The sequence below is a fragment of the Neolamprologus multifasciatus genome, chromosome 18, assembly GCF_963576455.1.
Source record: "Neolamprologus multifasciatus chromosome 18, fNeoMul1.2, whole genome shotgun sequence".
Lineage (NCBI taxonomy): Eukaryota > Metazoa > Chordata > Actinopteri > Cichliformes > Cichlidae > Neolamprologus > Neolamprologus multifasciatus.
Genome location: NC_140456.1, coordinates 24,531,241 through 24,552,993, shown reverse-complemented (window position 1 = coordinate 24,552,993; position 21,753 = coordinate 24,531,241). Strand labels below are relative to the sequence as shown.

The 21,753-nt window shown below is 41.3% G+C and overlaps 2 protein-coding genes across 5 annotated transcripts; one reads left to right on the top strand and one right to left on the bottom strand.

Annotated features, from left to right (window-relative positions):
- Positions 1-100: 100 nt before the first annotated feature.
- Positions 101-15,058, top strand: rpap2 (RNA polymerase II associated protein 2). Of its 3 annotated transcripts, none has more exons than XM_085142059.1 (12): positions 101-173; positions 4,028-4,073; positions 4,200-4,314; positions 6,486-6,584; positions 6,679-6,744; positions 6,839-6,927; positions 7,032-7,067; positions 7,153-8,191; positions 8,286-8,389; positions 8,593-8,673; positions 10,654-10,722; positions 14,317-15,058. In XM_085142059.1, the coding sequence occupies exons 4-12, from the start codon at positions 6,492-6,494 to the stop codon at positions 14,459-14,461; spliced, it is 1,722 nt and encodes a 573-aa protein (XP_084998185.1). In that variant the 5' UTR covers positions 101-173; positions 4,028-4,073; positions 4,200-4,314; positions 6,486-6,491; the 3' UTR covers positions 14,462-15,058. The 3 variants fall into 3 exon arrangements, with proteins under 3 accessions (XP_084998185.1, XP_084998181.1, XP_084998184.1); XM_085142055.1 differs by lacking the exon at positions 101-173 and adding an exon at positions 249-358; XM_085142058.1 differs by lacking the exon at positions 101-173 and adding an exon at positions 384-471.
- Positions 15,059-15,145: 87 nt separating this feature from the next.
- Positions 15,146-20,296, bottom strand: gfi1aa (growth factor independent 1A transcription repressor a). Of its 2 annotated transcripts, XM_085142065.1 has the most exons (7): positions 18,876-20,295; positions 17,551-17,754; positions 17,219-17,419; positions 16,271-16,668; positions 15,989-16,126; positions 15,624-15,789; positions 15,146-15,533 (listed from the first exon to the last, which is right to left on the bottom strand). In XM_085142065.1, the coding sequence occupies exons 2-7, from the start codon at positions 17,660-17,662 to the stop codon at positions 15,355-15,357; spliced, it is 1,194 nt and encodes a 397-aa protein (XP_084998191.1). In that variant the 5' UTR covers positions 17,663-17,754; positions 18,876-20,295; the 3' UTR covers positions 15,146-15,354. The 2 variants fall into 2 exon arrangements, with proteins under 2 accessions (XP_084998191.1, XP_084998190.1); XM_085142064.1 differs by having other exon boundaries at positions 17,551-20,296.
- Between the last annotated feature and the right edge of the window lie 1,457 nt (positions 20,297-21,753).

Below are 21,753 nucleotides of genomic sequence, written 5' to 3'. Positions count from 1 at the left end.
AGCTCTGAGCCTGTGTGACTGTAAACACAGCAGAGCAGCAGGGATGCTAACCCCGCTCCGAATTAGCCGAACAGTGGCTAGCCAAACAAATTCACCGCCACCGCTGGTGTGGACGCAAACGGGACCGAGGTGAAGGGGACACGTACCTCAGCTCAACTTCCACAAACAGCCCGGTGGAAAAAAAAGCACACACACACTACACGCTACGGACGCACCGCGCGAACGCGAAATTGTCCCCCCTGGCTTGCCGTAGATGGAGACACGTCACAGGTCAAAGTTGAAAGCGTAGAAAACAGAAACAGCATGGAGATGGATGAGAGAAGAAGGAGCGGGAACTCCAAAAAAACTTCCAAAAAGGGTTCGTTAAAAGCCTGTTTTTTGTTTCTCGGGTTTTAGAGAGGTGTTTACAGCGTTGTGGAGAGTTACACGGATCTCAGAGCGCTCACAGCTGGCTTGTGTAGCCGTTGGTTGGTTGGTAGAGTCACAACATCTCTTACCTCAGAGATTCATTTAACCCTCTGGTCTCTATCTGGCCATTTTTGGCCACTTCACTTTTCGGTTTTCAACCATTTTTGTTCTGTTAATGCAAATGGAATGAAACTTTCCAAAGGTGTGTATTTTATTAAAATTTTTTATTTTTCAACATCAGCTCCTTAATAATGTCAATAATATTCACTATACACCAAATTGTTCCCATTTTACTGATTGTGGCCATTTTTGGCCAATTGAAACCCATTATAACCACCTTTTTTGATTCCTTGTTACTGGCAGTACTATAGCATGCAATTTAGGTAAAATTGCTTTCATTCTAAACTCAACACATGAAAATTGTAGTTTTTCATTTTTTCTACCACATGACATCCTTGGGCCATTTTCTGCCAAGCAAGCAATTTCATGTAATATTCTTGGTTTCCACTAGGTGGGGTTGATGGGTTACCACACTCCAATGGACCAATATAATGAAACAATTTTGACATAGGTTTGGTCTTAAGGATCTGATAGTTTGTGTTTGTGCATGACATTGCAGCACAAACATGTATTTGCAAGATAGACTGGAATAAATAATGACGCATCAAACATTACATAGGCTGCAGTGAATTCCTGTGGATGCAGGATATTGAGCTTTGAGGTTCCCAGTCAAACTTAGCTTTGAAGCACATGTGAAAAGCACTTTTACTCTTGTATTTTTCATAAAAAGAGACCATACCCAAAATATTAACTCTAGAAACAAAACAAAAACAAAAAAACCCCCAATCACAGGACATTTTGCACAGTTCAAACCTGCAGCTGCAGCGCAAACAACAACAAACACTGTTTGTAAACGTGTCCTGGAGTTTATGCAGGTGCAGACGTTGCTACTGCTGTAAGTAAACCTAACAGCTTCCAGACCATTTATTCTGGCAATATGGCAAGAAGGTGGGAGTGTCCCCCCCCCCAAGAGGGACAAAGGGACCCCCTGATGATCCTCTAATCGCCTGAGCCAAGGTGTGAAACTGGGTGTGAACTCTGGCTGATTGGGAACCACACCCAGTTCAAAGCGTATAATATCTAAATTTTAATTATATTTTGGTTTTCATGACTAGGACTGGTGCTAATTTAAAAAATCAAGTCAATGAAAGTAGAAAAATGTTTTAATATATATGAATTTTATAGTATTTTGAAAACGTAAACATGGGTGGTCATTTTTGGCCACGAACAAAATGAGAGGGATTTTTTTTGTTTTTCTGTCACTGCACAAAAAACCAAAGATACATAAAACTCATTGATACTTTTAATTATTGCTATGCATCTAACCTCCATCATGGTTAGAAAATAAATCAGTTTGCATGTATTATTTAGAAAAAAAATGGGGATTTTATGCTTTTATCCCTTTATCCCTTTATCCCTTTGTAAATCATTAAAATTATGTAATTTAACTGGTATTTAAAGGGTTAAAAGTCTGGATTTGAATTAAATTTTTTGTCTTGATGAACAGCACTGATACTAATCTAAAAAATCAAGTCAATGAAAGTAGAAAAATGTTTTAATATATATGAATTTTATAGTATTTTGAAAACGTAAACATGGGTGGTCATTTTTGGCCACGAACAAAATGAGAGGGATTTTTTTTGTTTTTCTGTCACTGCACAAAAAACCAAAGATACATAAAACTCATTGATACTTTTAATTATTGCTATGCATCTAACCTCCATCATGGTTAGAAAATAAATCAGTTTGCATGTATTATTTAGAAAAAAAATGGGGATTTTATGCTTTTATCCCTTTGTAAATCATTAAAATTATGTAATTTAACTGTGATTTAAAGGGTTAAAAGTCTGGATTTGAATTAAATTTTGGTCTTGATGAACAGCGCTGATACTAATCTAAAAAAATCATGTCAAAAAAAGTGGAAATTTTTCTTAATATATATGAATTTTATAGCATTTTGTAAATGTAAACATGGGGTGGCCATTTTTGGAAGTTTTTATGTTTTTCTGTCACTGCACAAAAAAACAAAGATGTATAAAAGTCATTGATACTTTTAATTATTGTTATACATCTAACCTCCATCATGGTTAGAAAGTAAATCAGATGGCATGTTTTATTTGGAAAAAAATTGGGGTTTTGCGATTTTTTCCATTTATGAGTTCCTAGGATTATGTGATCTAACTGGTATTTAAAGGGTTAAAATTATGAATTTGAATGAAATTTTGGTCTTGATGAACAGCACTGGTACTAATCTAAAAAATCATGTCAAAAAAAGTGGAAATTTTTCTTAATATATATGAATTTTATAGCATTTTGTAAATGTAAACAGGGGGTGGCCATTTTTGGCCACAAACAAGCTGAGAGGAAGTTTTTATGTTTTTCTGTCACTGCACAAAAAAACAAAGATGTATAAAAGTCATTGATACTTTTAATTATTGTTATACATCTAACCTCCATCATGGTTAGAAAGTAAATCAGATGGCATGTTTTATTTGGAAAAAAATTGGGGTTTTGTGATTTTTTCCATTTATGAGTTCCTAGGATTATGTGATCTAACTGGTATTTAAAGGGTTAAAATTATGAATTTGAATGAAATTTTGATTTTCATGAACAGCACTGGTACTAATCTAAAAAATCATGTAAAAAAAAGTGGGAATTTTTCTTAATATATATGAATTTTATAGCATTTTGTAAACGTAAACAAGGGGTGGCCATTTTTGGCCACAAACAAGCTGAGAGGAAGTTTTTATGTTTTTCTGTCACTGCACAAAAAAACAAAGATGTATAAAAGTCATTGATACTTTTAATTATTGTTATACATCTAACCTCCATCATGGTTAGAAAGTAAATCAGATGGCATGTTTTATTTGGAAAAAAATTGGGGTTTTGTGATTTTTTCCATTTATGAGTTCCTAGGATTATGTGATCTAACTGGTATTTAAAGGGTTAAAATTATGAATTTGAATGAAATTTTGATTTTCATGAACAGCACTGGTACTAATCTAAAAAATCATGTAAAAAAAAGTGGGAATTTTTCTTAATATATATGAATTTTATAGCATTTTGTAAACGTAAACAAGGGGTGGCCATTTTTGGCCACAAACAAGCTGAGAGGAAGTTTTTATGTTTTTCTGTCACTGCACAAAAAAACAAAGATGTATAAAAGTCATTGATACTTTTAATTATTGTTATACATCTAACCTCCATCATGGTTAGAAAGTAAATCAGATGGCATGTTTTATTTGGAAAAAAATTGGGGTTTTGTGATTTTTTCCATTTATGAGTTCCTAGGATTATGTGATCTAACTGGTATTTAAAGGGTTAAAATTATGAATTTGAATGAAATTTTGATTTTCATGAACAGCACTGGTACTAATCTAAAAAATCATGTAAAAAAAAGTGGGAATTTTTCTTAATATATATGAATTTTATAGCATTTTGTAAACGTAAACAAGGGGTGGCCATTTTTGGCCACAAACAAGCTGAGAGGGTAGTGATTTTTATGGAATCCAGAGGGTTAACTCGTATATTCAATTTTTTGTTGTTGTTTGTGAGGCAGGTGGGAAACGTGTCAAAGCACTCACCGCGGAGGAAGAAGCGAGAAGGTGAGAAACCCCTACTCCACCAGGACATCTCTACTGGACGCTTCAGCTGCACCAGTAATCATTACCAAACATTTGTTGGTTGTGGAGTAAACACAGACACTTATTCACATGTGTGCTTTGTGTCAGGAGAGAGGAGCTGAAGGAGAAGCTGAGGGAGAAGTTGGAGCTGGAGAAGAGAGCTTTGAAGGTGGTGGAGCGGCTCCTGGACGACAGTGTGGCTGAGGACTTCCTAGTGGACTGTGTATGTGTCACCGGTGACTTTAGACAGGGCACAAGCTTTAGGCAAACCAGGAGACGAAGTCTTTCCTCACTGCTCTCACGCACAGGTCCTGTTATCCTTACATCACTGCCAAGCCTCTGTCATACTAATTATGACAGATTAATTAGAATCTCAGTCTCAGAACATGGCCCAATCTGCAGTTTCCAGGGTTTATAATCGCCATGAGATCCCTATGATTGAGGTTTTGCCATTGGCCCAGTATAACACAGCCTGGCTCTAGCATGCTATTTAGACCTGTTATGAATTTGAATACACCGCCTCGCTGGTAGCAGTGCCATTGCCTCACAGCAAGAAGGACCTGAGGAGTATGCTAAGTTCACTACAGCCAGGCTTTGTTTGCGTTGGGTGTTGACAAAGCTTAAAACCCCAGACAGAGATAATGGACATCATTATGATGATGTTTAACTAGGCTTGTTGTTACGGGATGTCATGTTCTACTCTTTTTCCACACAGAATGATCCCTGTGAATGCTGTCTAATCAGACGTTATAAGGTGATAATGATAAAATGCTGTCAAAAGTCTCTAACGAACAGCAAAAATATTACAATAAAATGCAAAACTGTTACAGACAACACGAGATATTAATGCTGTGGAAAAATGTCAATCATGGCATCTAGTGCATAATTCAATTCAATTAAATTTTATTTATATAGCGCCAAATCACAACAAATGTCGCCTCAAGGCACTTCATAGATACAGAGAAAAACCCAACAATCATATGACCCCCTATGAGCAAGCACTTTGGCGACAGTGGGAAGGAAAAACTCCCTTTTAACAGGAAGAAACCTCCGGCAGAACCAGGCTCAGGGAGGGGCGGCCATCTGCTGCGACCGGTTGGGGTGAGAGAAGGAAGACAGGATAAAGACATGCTGTGGAAGAGAGACAGAGATTAATAACAGATATGATTCAATACAGAGAGGTCTATTAACACATAGTGAGTGAGAAAGGTGACTGGAAAGGAAAAACTCAATGCATCATGGGAATCCCCCGGCAGCCTACATCTATTGCAGCATAACTAAGGGAGGATTCAGGGTCACCTGGTCCAGCCCTAACTATATGCTTTAGCAAAAAGGAAAGTTTTAAGCCTAATCTTAAAAGTAGAGATAGTGTCTGTCTCCCGAATCCAAACTGGAAGCTGGTTCCACAGAAGAGGGGCCTGAAAACTGAAGGCTCTCCCTCCCATTCTACTTTTAAATACTCTAGGAACAACAAGTAGGCCTGCAGAGTGGGAGCGAAGTGCTCTAATAGGGTAATATGGTACTACAAGGTCATTAAGATAAGATGGGGCCTGATTATTTAAGACCTTGTATGTGAGGAGCAGGATTTTGAATTCAATTCTGGATTTAACAGGAAGCCAATGAAGGGAAGCCAAAACAGGAGAAATATGCTCTCTCTTTCTAGTCCCTGTCAGTACTCTTGCTGCAACATTTTGGATTAGCTGAAGGCTTTTCAGTGAGTTTTTTGGACATCCTGATAATAATGAATTGCAGTAGTCCAGCCTGGAAGTAATAAATGCATGAACTAGTTTTTCAGCGTCACTCTGAGACAGGATATTTCTAATTTTAGAGATGTTGCGCAAATGGAAGAACGCAGTCTTACATATTTGTTTAATAGAAGGATAGAAGCATAGAAGGATAAAATAAACAACCTAATGTATTCGGCATTAGTTACCATGGTGATGTAGCCAGGTGAAAAGAGAGACACTTTCGTGGCACAGAAAATTCTGACTTCAAGTTCGACATAACTCGCTAACCCATAATCTCATTCTGTAGTGCCTTTCTGTGTGGAGTTTGTTCCCCCTGTGTCTGTGTGGATTCCCTCCAGATACTCAGGCTTCCTGTCACAGACCAAAGGCATCCATAATTGGTTAGCTGGTCGGAGCTGTGAATGGTTGTCTGTATCTGTGTGTTAGCTTTGTGATGGACTGGCAACCAGTCTAGGGTGGACTCTGCCTCTCATCCTATGGCAGCTGAGATACGCTGTGTAAACACACACTTTTTTCCCATTTCTGATGACAGACTTTAGATTACATGTCAATATTCAGATAATTTAAAATGTCACGCAATATTAATTTTACACAAATGTAAACCAGAGAAAAGCTGCAAAGTAACCGAGTTCTCTTTACTTCACAGGCAAAAATGATCACCCCAGCTAATTACAGAGATACTGTAGAGGAGAGGTCTATTGCTAAGCTGTGCGGTTATCCCATCTGTCCTAATAAACTGGGCAAGGTAAGGCCACTGATATTGTATTTTGTTTGCAAATAATAAACATCTCCATGTCTCATATGTGATGACTGAGTCTGTGGTGCTGTTCACTTTCTAGATCCCATCTCAACAATACAAAATTTCTACTAAGACCAATAAAGTGTATGACATCACAGAGCGCAAGGTGAGTGTTTCTACATGAAATTGTTTTTATGTTTTTTACACTTGCCAGAGTGTACTTAAAAACACATTTTGGTCTTTGCTTCTTTTGTCTTTAGTGTTTTTGCAGTAATTTCTGCTACAAAGCCTCCAAAGCGTTTGAGCTACAAATACCAAAGACGCCTCTTTGGGTTCGGCAACATGAGAGGTGTGTGTGCTGCTTCTCATCTCTGTCCTAAATCACCTGATTGAGCTTATCGTTGAATGCAGTGATGTTCTGTATAATGTCTTTGCTCCCTTTCTCTCTCTCAGTCCTCCTCAAATTAAGTTGTTGAAGCAAGGAGAACGGTACGTAATAAGTTTCACTGTTTAGTTTTCCATATTTAGCCTTATTAATAGAAAGACTGATCCAGGGTTACATGTGTGCATTCAGTGGGAGCTCTGGTGAGGAGGTGATGCTGTCTGAGAAGTGTCTAAAAGAGGAGGACGTCGAGAACCCCGTGGCTGCTCAGCACGAGGAGCTTCACGGCTCTCGGGATCATCCTGCTGGAGGCAGCCACAGTGATGTCAGTGACGACGAACATGAGCAGGACTTTGTCTCCAGCGTGGTCTCTCAGCAGCAGAGACCCCGGGTACACTGGGGTGACCTGCCTAAACGCTCAGATGAGGATGAGAAAGGACAACAAAGGAATTCTGAAACAACAAAGATAAACAACGAAGAGGGGAATGAAGAAAAGAGCGAACCTCCTCAGAATCAGAATACAGAGGAACAGAGAAGTATGATAGAAGATGAGGAAAGAAAAGAGGCAGACGTGCGTAAAACTGAAGTTACTGATGCTGAAAAACCCAACAAGCGGCAGGTGACACATACGGACCAGGCGGCACCACGAGAGAGAGAGTTATCTGAGCTTTCTGGTGTGGAAGAGACTACAGCTGAGATGAGCGTGTGCAGTTTATCGGAGACGGTAACTCACAGCGTTCCTCGCTCAAACCCTCCAACAGAAAGTAAACAAATTCCTGCCACTAATCAGAACAGCCACGGCCAGCAAGAACTCAACATCACGCAGGTGGGTATGAGCAAGAGGGGGGCAGCTGGGCTGCGAGATCTGCTGAAGAACCACGCCGAAGTCAAACCTGACTCTGTACGGATGAATCTGCTCGATTGCCTAAAAAACACATTGAAGGAGTGGTGTACCGATGAGACATTAACGTTCCTGTACGGCTCCGATCACTCCCTTGGTTCTCCCTATGCCGAGGTAAGAGAAGAAGAAGGCAAAGAGGAGTTGGATGAAGATGACCTTGAGGATGAGGTGACAGCCGACAACAGCGAGGACAAGAAGAGGCCGTCAGCTGCAGCTCCAAACTATGACACGCTGCGGAGGGAGACCCAGGATCTGGAGCTCCGGGTCAGGGAATTTTATAAGGGCACGTGGATTCTGCCTGACGAGAAAGAGGAGCCCAATAGAAAGCAGGTAAGTGCATATTAAAAGACTTGCTTTAAGAGTTTGATTTTAAATTAGGTGAGCTCACAGAGTGAGTTTTGTTCTTAAACCGTCCCCACACCAGGTGACAGTCCAGGAAAGCATCAAGGATCCGGTCCTGCCGCTCGTTGACTCTCATGCTCAGAACCTCATCCAGAAACGAATCACAGTGGAGAAACTCTCCGGCTGGTGCGTGTCTGTTTGTCCTTTATTTCTTGGATGTGGCACACAGAGCCTTATTAATTTCTTTTCCTGGTTTTTCTTCAACAGCTGTGAAGGTCCCGTGAACCTCACTGCTGCACAGTTTGACGTGGCTGCACATAATCATGATTTTCATGATCAGTTCATCTTAATTCTTTTCTCTTGTCTTGTTTTGTGGTTGTGCTGTGCAGCCTCAGAAACATTGTAGGTCCACTGCATCTCACCATGATTGACATCACTACCGACCTGAACAACCTGGTGCGGACGTTCAGGTCAGTACACTACACACTCAGCCTGATATGTGCTGTCTGAGAGTCTGCCACCAGAAAGGACGGACACACACGCACACAGGAGAGGGGAGGCGAGGCAGGTGTGAGTTTATAGTGGATGAGCTCTAGAAATGTGTCAAAAATTGCTGTTAAATTGAATTCGTATTAAGGGAAGGAAACCTAGCATTGAAACTGTGCCTTGTTCTGTGGGTTCTTATTAAGCTCAGAAACATAATAGTGAAACTTGATTGTTTGTATGTAACTGAATGGCAGTTTACTTTTGAACAGCTGCAGGATATAGACGTGTCCCGTTACCCTCTTTATCATAAACCTAAATCTTTCACTTTTGCAAATTAGTGAGCTTTTGCACAACTATGAGCATTTATTATTGCCATGCCATACAACCCCAGCTGCAAAAAATGTTGGGATGCTGCGTAAAATGTCAATAAAAACAGAATGCAACCATTTCCAAATCTCACAAACACTGATTTTATAAAGAATAGAAAACATATCAGATGCCTAAACTGAGACATTTCACGATTATGTGAAAATATTAGGATCAAGACTGAGCAGCTAGGATATCATATCAGACAAGAATGAGACACATACCTCTTCCAAAAAGATGCTACACAGCAGTAAACACGACTCTGTATTTGGACTCTATTCATAATTAACTGTTATCACACCACATTGGATCTACTGAGAAACACTGAAAACCAAGCTACATAGAACAGGAAACTAACTGATTGGTTATCTGTTGTGATTTAGATCTCCTCTTTTATCTCCTTGTATGAGCAAAACATGCCATGAATGTTCTTGGAATCGCTCTTATTCTTCAGAAGAACTCAAAGAAATGAGTCTAACGTGTATTTAATGAGTTGATTTCATCTAAATTCCACAACACACAGTTGTTTAGCTCTGCTTCCCCCTACAGGCAGACATGAAGTATGATGAGCAATAGTTTTATTGACTCTTTAAAACTTGTACTTTTTTCATGTGATGGGGCTAAATGTCTGCTTCAAAGAGAATTATGGCTATTTTCCGAGAGTGTTCTAATCTCCTGCACATCAAAATAAGTATTACGAAATGTCATATATCTCACAGTGTGCCACACATGCTATACATCCACACAGGTATTTGACAGGAAAATGGGGGTTACTGATAACAACAACAGTCTTTCTTCTCCAAGTGTAGCTACACTGTGACACCGAGCCAGCATGCATGACACCAGGACTCTGAAACTGAAGCAGCTGAGTAGAATTAATTATTATATATGCTTGCTGTTTTTACTCAGTCAGCATAGCAGTATGGCTTCTGTTTCTCTATAAGAATGACAGAGCTCTGTTTTAAGAAAAAAATGGGGGGGGATTTTTTAAACTTGTGCCAGAATTGAGCATTTCCTGCCTTAGACACACCCTGCATTGCCATTGGCTGCTTAGGATGTTTTCAACAGGCCTGCTGTTAAATCACTGTGTCTGTGATTTAAACGCACATCAAGCTATGGAGCAACACCGCCACGGTCCTGCTTCCGGGAATTGTCTTTGTGCTGTCAAGAGGCCCCAATAACAAGAGGCTCAAACCAAAGAATATACACAGCGCTGACAGAAAGACATAAATCACTGCTGCATGCAGTGTTTTTGGTTGTTGCTCTCGGTCTGTGCACAATTTATATTTCTAGTTTATTTATATCTAGAATGAAGCATTTCTGCAGACTATCTGCAGAGGGACACAGATGTGTGGTGACTGTGGCCCAGAACATATAGCGGGTTATGATTTGATGTCCAGCTGCTCCAGTCTGAATTCTGAAATGTCGATGGGCTCTCGCCATGGGCCAGGATGCACAGCAGTTCCAGTATCTCTACTGGAACTGCTGTGCATCCTCCATAAAATGTGCTGTTTAAGACACACACACACACACACACACACACACACACACACACACACACACACACTGTACTTAACAGTGGTGCTTTATGTTCACAGGTTCAACAACAAAAACATCATCCATAAAACTCCAGAGTGGACCCTCATAGCTGTGGTGCTTCTGCATCTGTAAGTTTTCTCTGTGTGTTTGTGTGTGTGTGTGTGTGTGTGTGTGTGTGTGTGTGTGTGTTTAAGTTTAATGTCAGCTGTCGAGCTGCTCCTCAGTAAGCCCAGTTGAACATTGGAGAGAAAAAAAACATTGCAAGGAAATGAAGAACCATGGTTTCTCGGGAAATAGACCACATCAGCCGTCTTTACCCGTGTGTGCAAATGTTTGCGTGCCTTGACAATGAGAAAAGTGTGTATTTAATGTTTACTGTGCTGGTGTATGATAAGATTTATTCTTTTATTTTTTTTGTAAAACAAGCAGGAACCAGATTTCTAAGCAATAAATGAGCATTATAATAATAATGGATTGCATTTATATAGCGCTTTTCAGGACCCCTCAAAGCGCTTTACAATGCCACTATCCATTCACTCTCACATTCATACACTGGTGGAGGCAGCTACAGTTGTAGCCACAGCTGACAGAAGCGAGGCTGCCACATCGTGCCATCGGCCCCTCTGGCCAACACCAGTAGGCGGTAGGTGAAGTGTCTTGTACTCGAACTGGGCTCGAACCGGCAGCATTCCGATTACAAGACGAACACCCAACTCTTGAGCCACGATCGCCACGATTATAATGTATGACTGGGTGAAGAGGACCCATATAGACACATACTGAATTTAACATTATGTTATTTCCAGTCTGGTGCATGAAGAAGTGCTTAAATCAGAGATGCAACAGCAATCTGCATTTTTAACACTGTTTGAAATTGAAAGAAAAGAATAAGAAGTCATCATGGTGCATTTGACAGACTGCTGTGTGCTTTGGCATAGTTTGGCACCTACCATATGGTCTGTGTGTGTGTGTCTGTGTTGCTGGCAGTTCACGGACAGTTCCGTGCTGCTCCCGTCTAAGTACACAGAGACGCCTCATGGCCTTATCTGCACCTGATTACCTCTGTCCAGATCCGTGATGGAGGACAGAAGGCACACAGTTCCTGCGTATCCTTTATATTGCCCCGGGCTGGGAAACCTTTCACCTGACGGCTGATTCTGATTTATTACTCCCTCAATGGTTCCTGGTCAGTTTGCTTTAATATCACGGCACACTGTGTGTCGTCTTGAACTTTAAAAGAAGTGTTGCACAGCTTTAGGTACTGTAGGTGATCTGCCACCTTGGAGAGCCAAGAGGCCTCTGAAACCTGCCCGACAGAAACTGTTGTGTAATTTTTAGGGAAATAAAGGGAATAAAATTCAACTTGTAAAACAGAAGCAAGATTTCTCATCTGGGGTCTGAAGTGATTTTACTGTTGCAAAAAAAGAAAGATAAAAGGGTAAAAAGGTTAGTGAATGCTTTGGAATTACCAGGATTTCAGCACTGATTACTCACAACGTGTGTTTGTCACATTGTGAATTATATGAAGCTCAGGCCGCCTTTTATGAGTAATCACTGCAGAAATCCTGGTAATTCCAAAGGGTTCACAGAAGGGTTTTGGGAACGGTGTCCGTCTCTAATTCTGACAGTTGTTGTAATACATTTCCAGATTTGATTTTAAGAACATGCTGACTCCACTTCTGAACAGTCAACATTCATTTGTAAATATTACCCTTTCGTTGGTCAGATGTGACACTGGTGCTCTATGATTTCATCGGTTTCCATCCTTCCATTCCTCCATCATGAATAATTTGGTGTGCTGTCTTATCTGTCTGCTGCACGGCAGCTGTGGAGCTAGTCTGGCTGCTATTGTTCAGCCCAGCTGAATAATGGATGCCCCACCTGCAACACTAGACCCTGGGCTGAACCGGAGATTGACCAGGAGTGTACCTCCTCTCTGGTAAGGGCAGGTAGAGAGGCGTGGGTGGGGGAGGATGATGGAGAGGGATGGAGGTTGGAGAGAGATGACAGAGGGCTACAGACAGTGAGTTTAGTGTTGGAGGGAAATATTCTTGCACTAACTTGACAAATACTCTGTTTTTTGTACTGATACTGTGAATCTGGCTTCATGTCAGCCATGACTTGTCTGAGCTGCGGTCTTAAGATAGAGCAAGTGGTTGAACAGATAAAGTGCATCTCGTTTAAATTGGTGGAAACTTTGACCGTCTAACCTGATAAAAGATGAATCTCACAGTGTAATTTTCCATGTTACTGAAGGCATTTCCCAAATAGAAACACACATTTATTTACTTTTTTAAAAAAAATTCAATAATTATTTACTTTGATTTATTTCAAAAACAGTGGACAGTAAAACACTGGAGCCTGTCCAGCTGTCGTAGGGTGAGAGACACACGATGGGCCGGTTGCCTGTCCATCACAGAGGCAACAAGCATTCACGCTCACATTAACATCTGCAGTAAAATGTTGAATCACCACTTAACCTATCATGAATTTTGTTGGATTGTGGGAGGAAACCCGGAGCGCTTGTGGAAACAACCCACACGAGCACAGGGAGCACCCATGTGATCGGCGGATTTGAACCCAGGACTTTCTTGCTGTGAGGCACAGCAGTTGTTTTGTTTGTTTTTAAACAAATATATGCTCATTTTGATGACGCAACACTGAAAGTCAAATTTGTTAGGCGTTCAGCTACTCAACAATTCAGAGCCTCTTTTGTCCTTATTTTGTTTCATAATGGGCCAAATGAGCCAGTTTAGACTCTTTTGTTCATGCATATGTGGCTTTGCTGACACAAGCGAGGCCTTGCTGGGAAAAACAGCACCTTGATGGCAGCATACCTGTTTATGTCTCTCAGCATTAATGGGCCTTCAGACATGCACACGTTCCCCCTGCATGTGCGTCCTTTTGAGCAGCCTGGAAGCTTCCACTCCTCTTTAGCCGACATCTAGTTTTGTTTTTTGCTGCATTTTGTTTTCTGTGTGATTGATAATAATATGCACAGACACCACTTATCAGTAAGCCTCTCAGCAACCCCCACAAAGCTGAACATACACTCCTTTTACAGTGACTCAGCAGAGACTGAGCATTATTATGTTCACGAAAGTAGGATTGACCACTCGACAGTATCAGCTTGTGTCATATGAATATACACGATAGTGTTGGCCCAAGGCGCTGTGTGATTTTCTTTTTTCTTTTTGTAGACATACGCTGTGAAGTGTTTAAAATCTATTCTCTCATGTCGGTCTCTTTCTGCTTGACATTCAGAGCACGTCTTTACAGCTCTAAAAATGTAGTCGATGGCCAGATTTTTAATAGTGTGTGTGTGTGAACACTTTCATGAATAAAAAAAGCAGGATATTTTTCTGCCTCAGGTCTGCAATAATTCTATTTGACCTGATCACTTTGCTGAGGAAAAACTTTCGAGTTCGTTTTATTCAACAAATGTTATCCGTATGAGTCAGCAACCGCTGCTTTCTCATAGCACTCGGCACCTTGGCGAAGAGAGGCTTGTGTGAGAACATGGCTTAAATAAGAAGTGACTGCTAACTTTACACATCACGCTATCGAAGGCTGAACATGTCGTCTTTTACTTTTAGGGTAGTCTTTATAATGCTTACAGATCCCTTTTGTAACTTCGAAGAACTGGATTGCGTTTGTGTTGGAAGATAAGTCGCCCATTTAGTGTTGAGTTGGTTTTAATTTGTCGGTTTTTCACATTTCAGGTTGTCAGAGGTGTCTCCGTTGGTGCGAGAAGCCCTGAAGACTTCGGCATCTGTGGAGTATTTGAACACACTGATGGTGGAGCTGGGTCTGCAGGAGCAGGACCTTCTGAATTTGGTCCAGCTGTTTAAATCCTCTGCACACTGACACAGATAGGATAAAGCAATAAAACTTTGACTGTGTGACAAATGTTTGTTTGTTTGTTTGTTCTGTTGTTTTCTGGATTGTCTGTTTCCACAAAATAAATGTATCCATAATAATAATAGTAGCAGGAAGTTGTGTGTTTTATCCTGCATGTTGTTGGAGACTGTTGGTGTTGCGCACACAATCTGTGGTGAGATATGCCCAAATCAGATCCTTGAAGTTTTAAAGCTGTGGATGTTTAACGTAGGCGGGGCCAAATAAATCACACCCAGCTTTTTTTTTCTCTCCCCTCAGTGAAAACGCCATGTGGACACGCTGCTTATTGCTGCTGCTAGAGGAGCTCCTCCTGCAATAAAACCAGCGCTATTTCTCCCGACTTCCTTTACATGGAGGTTTTATGGCGCCATAATATCATTTATTATACGGGTATGCCAGCAATGCGCTTGTCTGAAAATATTTGGTTTTGACCAGGTGGCGCATACAGCGAAACGTTTCTGCTATTTAATATCTGAGATATAACTCCGAGACGTGATTGATGGGTCTGCACAGCTTCTCGTTTGTTCACGGGTCAAACGAGTGGACCGGTGAACGGTGGGTTAGCCGGTAGAGTAGATGTTTGTGGATAAAAACTACATGTGTTTAACCGGTAATTAAATGTAGAAATATGAGGAAAAAAGACAACTGCGCTCCTTAAGTTAATATTTAATCCGTTAAAAAGGCTGACTAAAACAGCACGGTAAGCTTATAAAAGCTTGTGAAATTATTTAGTTGTTTTTTTCTTCATAATAATAAAAACACAACAGATAAATAAACAATCAGCGTATCTTAGGCTAAGTAGGGGGGAAATAAACCAATTACAGCAAACTTAAAGCGCCACAAGTTTCGTGAACTCCTGCTTATTTCAGTCCGTGCTGCGTCTCTTTGTGCCTCCTCAGGTCCACTTTCCTCTGGAAACCTTTCCCGCAGAGGTCACAGCCGAAGGGCTTGAAGCCCGTGTGTTTCCTGCTGTGCGTGATGAGGTTGGAGCTCTGACTGAAGGCCTTCCCGCACACCTGGCACTTGTGCGGCTTCTCACCTGCAAGCAGGGACAAAAAATGGGGAAATGTTAGGTCTTCTTTTTCTTTTTTGCACGTCTTGATTACTTTGACTTGCTAAAGCGTCTCACCTGTGTGAATGAAAGTGTGTTTTTTCATGTCTGACTTTTGGTGGAACCTTTTCCCGCAGTACTGGCAAGGATAAGGCCGCGTGTCGGAATGGATGAGCAGGTGCGTAGAGAGGGTTGAAGAGCGCTTGAAGCTTTTGCCGCAGATCTTACAGCTGAAGCTCCTCTCCTGTAAAAGACAGCATTCTGTCAGTGTCGAGAAACCTGGAAGTATCAGATTTAAATGTAGAAATGCAGTTAAATCCAAGTCAGAGAGGTTTGTAGTGGGAAAAGAAAATGTCATCTGTGGCCTTTACGTCGAGGATGTGGATCTAAAGCGGGTTTAGGGGACGTGAGCACTGGTTTATTTCCGGCTTGGAGGCCCATACCTGCGAGTGAACCGCTCTGTGCTGATCCAAGCTCACTGCGTGTCCGAAGGTTTTTCCGCATATCCCACACTCAAACGGCCGCGTGCCGCTGTGCGACCGCCGCACGTGAACTTCCAGCCCGTGAGGCGTGGAGAACACCTTTGGAAAACACATGGATGATTCCAAATCAAACCCAAAATGAAGGGAAAACAACAGCGAAAATGCTAAAGAAACGAAAGGGAAAAGTGAACAAAATAAAAAACTGAAAATGATGACTTTAAGTGAAATTAGGGAAACGCCTACCTTGCAACATTTAATGCACTTGTATGATCCGCTCGACTCGAGGTTTGCGCGGATAAAATCGTTCTCAGACTTGATTTCCGCCACGCGGGCCTGTTGCTTCGCATCCAGATACAGCTCGTCTCTGTCCCGCATCCTGCAGATTTGGGCCGTTGAAGAATAACCCTGGTAACATCCGGCCGCGAGGCCCCGCTGTACATAAAGGGACTCACTGCCGCTGTCCTCTCCCCTGTAGATGCTGATAGGTGACTGGGACTCCCTGTGGCTCTGGAGGTGGTGGTGATAAGACCCCTGAACCAGATGTCTCAGCTCGGTTCCTGAGTATGCCGACCAGGAGTACGGGAAAATTGGCATGTTCGAGTGACCGTCCTCCGCTGCAGGAGTGGAGCATTTCTCAGAATCTGAAAGTTAATTTGGATATCTTTAAAAACTTCAAATAATGTCCAGCATTAAAAAAATGGACACCTGGAAAATGCACTGCACTTTATTGGACATGACTCCATACCGTGCGTAAAAGCCAAAGCAGAACAAAACAGAAAAGTTTTAAGTCGTTATTGGGTCGCGTGTCCGGTCACTAATCACAAGTGTCCTTTTGATTCTTTCACCAAATATTTTATATGTGAAATAGAAGATATGAAATATAATTATTCATATCTTCATCACTTCATCAAAAACCTTAAAGTTTTTATGTTTAATTTATAGCCCAAATAATTTCTGATTTAATAAACAACAATAACAACAACAACAACAATAATAATAATGATAATAACAATAATAATAATAATTAATCATACACAAATATAGTTGAACAAGTCGGGTTGAAAATGTGTAAAGGTTTTGACATCTCGCGAACCCAACACCAAATGAAACGAAGGATTAAAAAGAGAAAGAGAAAAACTCTTTAAATTTCAGATACAAACTGATGATATTTTTGTCTTGATAAGAACAGACCTGGTGAGGACGAGGGGGACGGGGGACGCCAGAAATCACAGTCGGAGGACCGGTCACAGGCGCTGCCTCCGCAGCTCAGCGGGGAGCTGGAGGACAGAGACCTCGGGGACCTCAGCCGCGACCCAGGGGACAGTCTGTCAGCGCCGGTCCTCACGTCTTCCTGCTCCAGATTGGAATCGAACTCGGCTTGAGATTTTGTTTCTATATTGGCACAAGAGGATAATCAATGAAAGGAGTTATGAATTTGTGCACTTGAATTTTCAGAATTCCCACTAAGACGACTTCTTTTTCATCCCCAAGTTTCGTGCGTAATTACGCACAAATGCACCCACCTGCGCACACATCAGCCATAATAGTGTCCAGTCTACTGTAGTCATCGTCGAAGTAGCGGTGCTGGTGGTAGCTGTGGGCCCTTTTGCTTTTCACCAGGAAAGATCTCGGCATGTTGTTGAACTCTTCTTCAGCCTTAAAGCTCGGCGCTGCTCGGGTCCGAAATCCTTCACGTCTGTCCCCTCAGCGCTGCTCTGACTTTATCTCTGGACAGATTGGAACACTATTGGTTGTCAGGCGATACGGTGTTAGGATTTTTGGCAGTCTATTACGCATGCGCAGAGAAGCCGTATCGTTTACCAGGTGACGCCGGGCAGGTGACCAAAAGTGGAGCCACCTTCCCCTCAAAGAGTAGATATGCGTCTGAAGACCACATACTGCGCTTCAATTCAGTTTACTGTAACGGACGTCAGCTGAATCACAGAAGAGGAAGTCTATGTATGTTTACGTAGCTCGTAGAGTAACGTCGACTTAAACTACATACGGCCTAAATTAAAAGCATATAGTGTAATAATATTCACTGATATTTTTATGAAGTAAAGAAGTTTAAAGTAATTTTGAAGATTTTAAGTATAATGACATATTTTTTGTTTTTTTTTTCATTTGCAATATTGTAAAGGCATTAAAATACATTTGGAGCAAAAATTTGATTGGTGTCCTGAGAAGTTGAGGTTTGTATATTCAAAGCATAAACTAACTGAAATTATCATAAGTAAATAAATTAAAATCAGTTGATTATATATAATTTGGATAAAGTGAGACATGAGAGTTGCGTGTTTGAGGCTGGTGAATACAGGCAGAGCAGGCAGTGATGGATAATGACCTATTTGTTTGACTGGTTGTAAAGTGATCTCGTTAATGAGACGGCGCACGGCCGCTATGCGCAACAGCCTGTTGGTGGGGAGCCGAAGTATCCCTTTACAGTCGCTCTGCTTCAGCTTACCCGCACTGACTTCAGCCTTATTGTTTTACATTATTAAAACCTCCTCCAGGCTAATAGACAGACCCAATTAAGCAGTCCACTGAACAAAAGTACAAGAAGAGTCACATGCAAGTGCCAGCTGGAGAGGATAAAAATGTGTAAATACTGATGATAATAATAAAATCACAAAAGCGAATTTTTCCCCCTTTAAGCAGAAATCTGTCGGGCTCAAAATGCAAATCATTGCGAAGATTTGGGTTCAAGGTCATACTAAAGCAAAGCGGTATCGATTTTATCCGTTTGTGGGAACAGACTTTGTTTGACGCAGCTGCAGCAAGTTAGAGACCTGCAAGCAAAACTCAGATAGCCGAGGCACGAAGCCGAGCGCACATGTCCCATACTCACACGGCACTGACACCGCAGGCACTAATGTCCCGGCTTCGAGAGCACACACTCTCCAGATCTCTGTCCGCACTGGGTCTGACTGTCAGAGAGCCACTTCTCATACTGTCTCAACGCATTCACGCGTGCACACACACACTCACACACATGGACACACACACGCGTGCGCGAGCTCCTTGTCCCTCCTGATCTCGTCCCCACCCTCAAAAATTAATTTTAATGTCAGTCAAGCATGACGGTCAAACAAAAACACTGATTCATCTTTTGATAAAAGAGTCCCCCAGTGCCAAATTCGTTCTGCATTTGCGTCGCATAAAAATAAATCCCGCTGCCTTTTTAGATTTCCTTCTCGCGACTGTCACTCACAGCCCGCACTCCGAGCCAGATTTCTGTCCATTTCTCTGTGATATTAAAAACAAATTTACATCGGTTTCATATGTGTGATTGCCGTTATTTTTTCCTGATAAGTTACCAACGTTTACTTTCATTATTGCACTCACTGAAAAAAAGAATAAAACAAAAGACAAAAACAAAAGAAAAATACTTCAGCTATAAAATCAACAAAAGCCCTAGCCTCAAACTCACCATTTGTTTCTGCTTCATGGTTGCTTAATTACACCTAGCAAAGAAAAAAAAAGAAAAAAAAACCCCAGCTCAATCGCACATTTAAATCGCCCTGTTTGAATATCAGCCGCTCTGATTATTCTTAAAGTTGTGAGAAGTGAGAGAGACACACACGCAGAGGGACAGACAAGTGACAACAGTCAAACTCAGGGTTACACACTGACTCAGAACAGGAAACCATGCAGAGTGAGAAGACGCTATCAGGGCTGCCACAGGCTCCTCTTGTGTGTCTCCCCCTCCCTCCCCCCAACACAGACAGGCCTTGATTCTTGCTCTTTTAACTCTTACAGCAAGTATGTGATTGAAATAGAAGCTCAATCGCAGCGATCACAGAGAGGGGGTGGAGGAGGAGGGTCTCTTTTTTTAACTTTTTTTTTTTTTTTTTTTTGCTTTGCTTCTTTGCTTCATTCGCCACTCATCAGCCTTGTCTACCTGCGAGTCACAGTCCCACGGGGTTAAATAAAGACTTGTGCTGCTGAGCCATGAGGTTATTTTCTCAAGCTGAACCTCGAACCCCCTTTTTGGCTCTATAGCGAGGAAAGACAGAGGCTGTGGGGGGACTCCTCATGGTTTTAAATATACTTGAGGCTACAGCTTTCGCACCACATGCATGTGAATGTTGACAAGAAGAGGTGCAGCATGCACTGTGACTTGTCACATGTCTTGATTTTGCCTCTTGCATGTCAGGTGAAGTCAGGCCTGTATAACTCCAGTCAAACCTGGCCACTATCGATAACAACCATGGGTTCTTCAAAGATTTTAAAGAAAGCCATCAAGTCTTTTGGTCTTACTAGCTTAACTGTTTAAACGTTGGCCTTACTTGGTAGCTGAAGCTCACATTTTTCATCTGTACCCAGCCATCAGCATGAAGGGCTGACAACTGAAACCACCAAGAAGTACTAAAAACGGCAGTTCCTGAATGCCGCTTAAGGCTCCAAAAATGAATCAAGACTAGAAGTTTGCTGTGAAGATATCCTCCTTTTAAAAGGCCCTTAAGATTAAAAAAATAATAATATTTTTCAAGGGAGACCTGGCCAAGAAGGGAAACTATTACAAGGTTACAAAAAATATAAACTATGCTGTAAAGATGAAACGAACAGAGGAATAATAAGCAAATGAGCAACATCAGTCCAGCTTAGGCTTGGAAGCTGCAGTCTTCAGGTACAGAATGTGTGATAGAAGCTCTGAACTTTCCTTGATAGACAAAAAATATTTATCTTTTGTGTTTTCTAAAAGTCTTTTCCCGACCAAGGGACAAAATAAGAAAATGTTGCTCTATCATATTCAGAAAAAATCTAAAGGAGCCTTCAGCTGTCTGCTTTTGATTGTCTGAAGTGGACCTTGACAGTATTTGTGGTGCCGATGCCTTTTGGAGCATTTGCACTGCAAGTATGTGCCAAATAATACCGTTTGATCTCTGCTTAATGTGCTTGCAGCCTATCCAACCAGTCTGTTGTCAAGTGTTTCTGAGTGAATTTCTAGTATGTTATTTGTACGTTACTTATCACTAATTAGCAGATATCTGCAGGAGGCATGGTTATAGCTGAACTAGCTAGCATTAGCTAACATTCCACTCTCTTGTCCAAATATGGAGACTTCTAGCTCCAGAAAATCAAAGTGGTGATTCCCAGAATGCTAGAATCCAGGCTTGGGAGTATGAGTCCACAGATTATATATATAGAACAAAATCTTTGTAGCTGGTGAAACAAAACAAATTCAGGAGTGCCTTACACCTGCTTTTCCCCCTATAATGACAAGTGTGAGTTTGCAAAAGAAACCAAACCATGTAGTTCATTATGAGTCTTCTGGAAAGTGGCTCTTTGGTGCCCTCGCTCTGTGACCTCAGTGAACACTTTCATGATGAGCTGATAGTTTCAGTCGCTAATTTAAAGTTTGCAATCTGACGTTGAGTTTCATCATGTTTGACCTTATTGGTGTCAAAAGGAGGATTAAACAGGGTATGCATTACCATATGACTGTCACATTTTCACAATTAGATTGGCTTGGAACATTAGGATGTGATAGCTAATGGGATTTTGGTAACCAGGGGGGTGGCTAAGTCCATCTTTGGTATACAGTCCATGCTACAAACTAATGCACAGTACCATACCCCCCCCCCCCTTTATTTTTAATGGAGTGTGGGCATACCAGACTGTTTACTTTCCCATTGATTGCGTGTTTGTTTCGTGGAGATTCATCAAAAAGCTGAAGTCTCACATTAAGTCGAAATGAAACTGAATGAGGGAAAAAAAAGTTT

Excerpts from the sequence above, each read along its gene's own strand:
- gfi1aa (XM_085142064.1), bottom strand. The coding sequence starts at position 17,662 with ATGCCGAGATCTTTCCTGGTGAAAAGCAAAAGGGCCCACAGCTACCAC. Across the intron at positions 16,669-17,218 it reads GTCCCCCTCGTCCTCACCAG|ATTCTGAGAAATGCTCCACT; the intron begins GTCTGTTCTTAT and ends ATTAACTTTCAG. Across the intron at positions 15,790-15,988 it reads ACAGAGCGGTTCACTCGCAG|GAGAGGAGCTTCAGCTGTAA; the intron begins GTATGGGCCTCC and ends TGTCTTTTACAG.
- rpap2 (XM_085142055.1), top strand. The coding sequence starts at position 304 with ATGGAGATGGATGAGAGAAGAAGGAGCGGGAACTCCAAAAAAACTTCC. Across the intron at positions 6,745-6,838 it reads ATGACATCACAGAGCGCAAG|TGTTTTTGCAGTAATTTCTG; the intron begins GTGAGTGTTTCT and ends TTTTGTCTTTAG. Across the intron at positions 8,390-8,592 it reads GTGGAGAAACTCTCCGGCTG|CCTCAGAAACATTGTAGGTC; the intron begins GTGCGTGTCTGT and ends TGTGCTGTGCAG.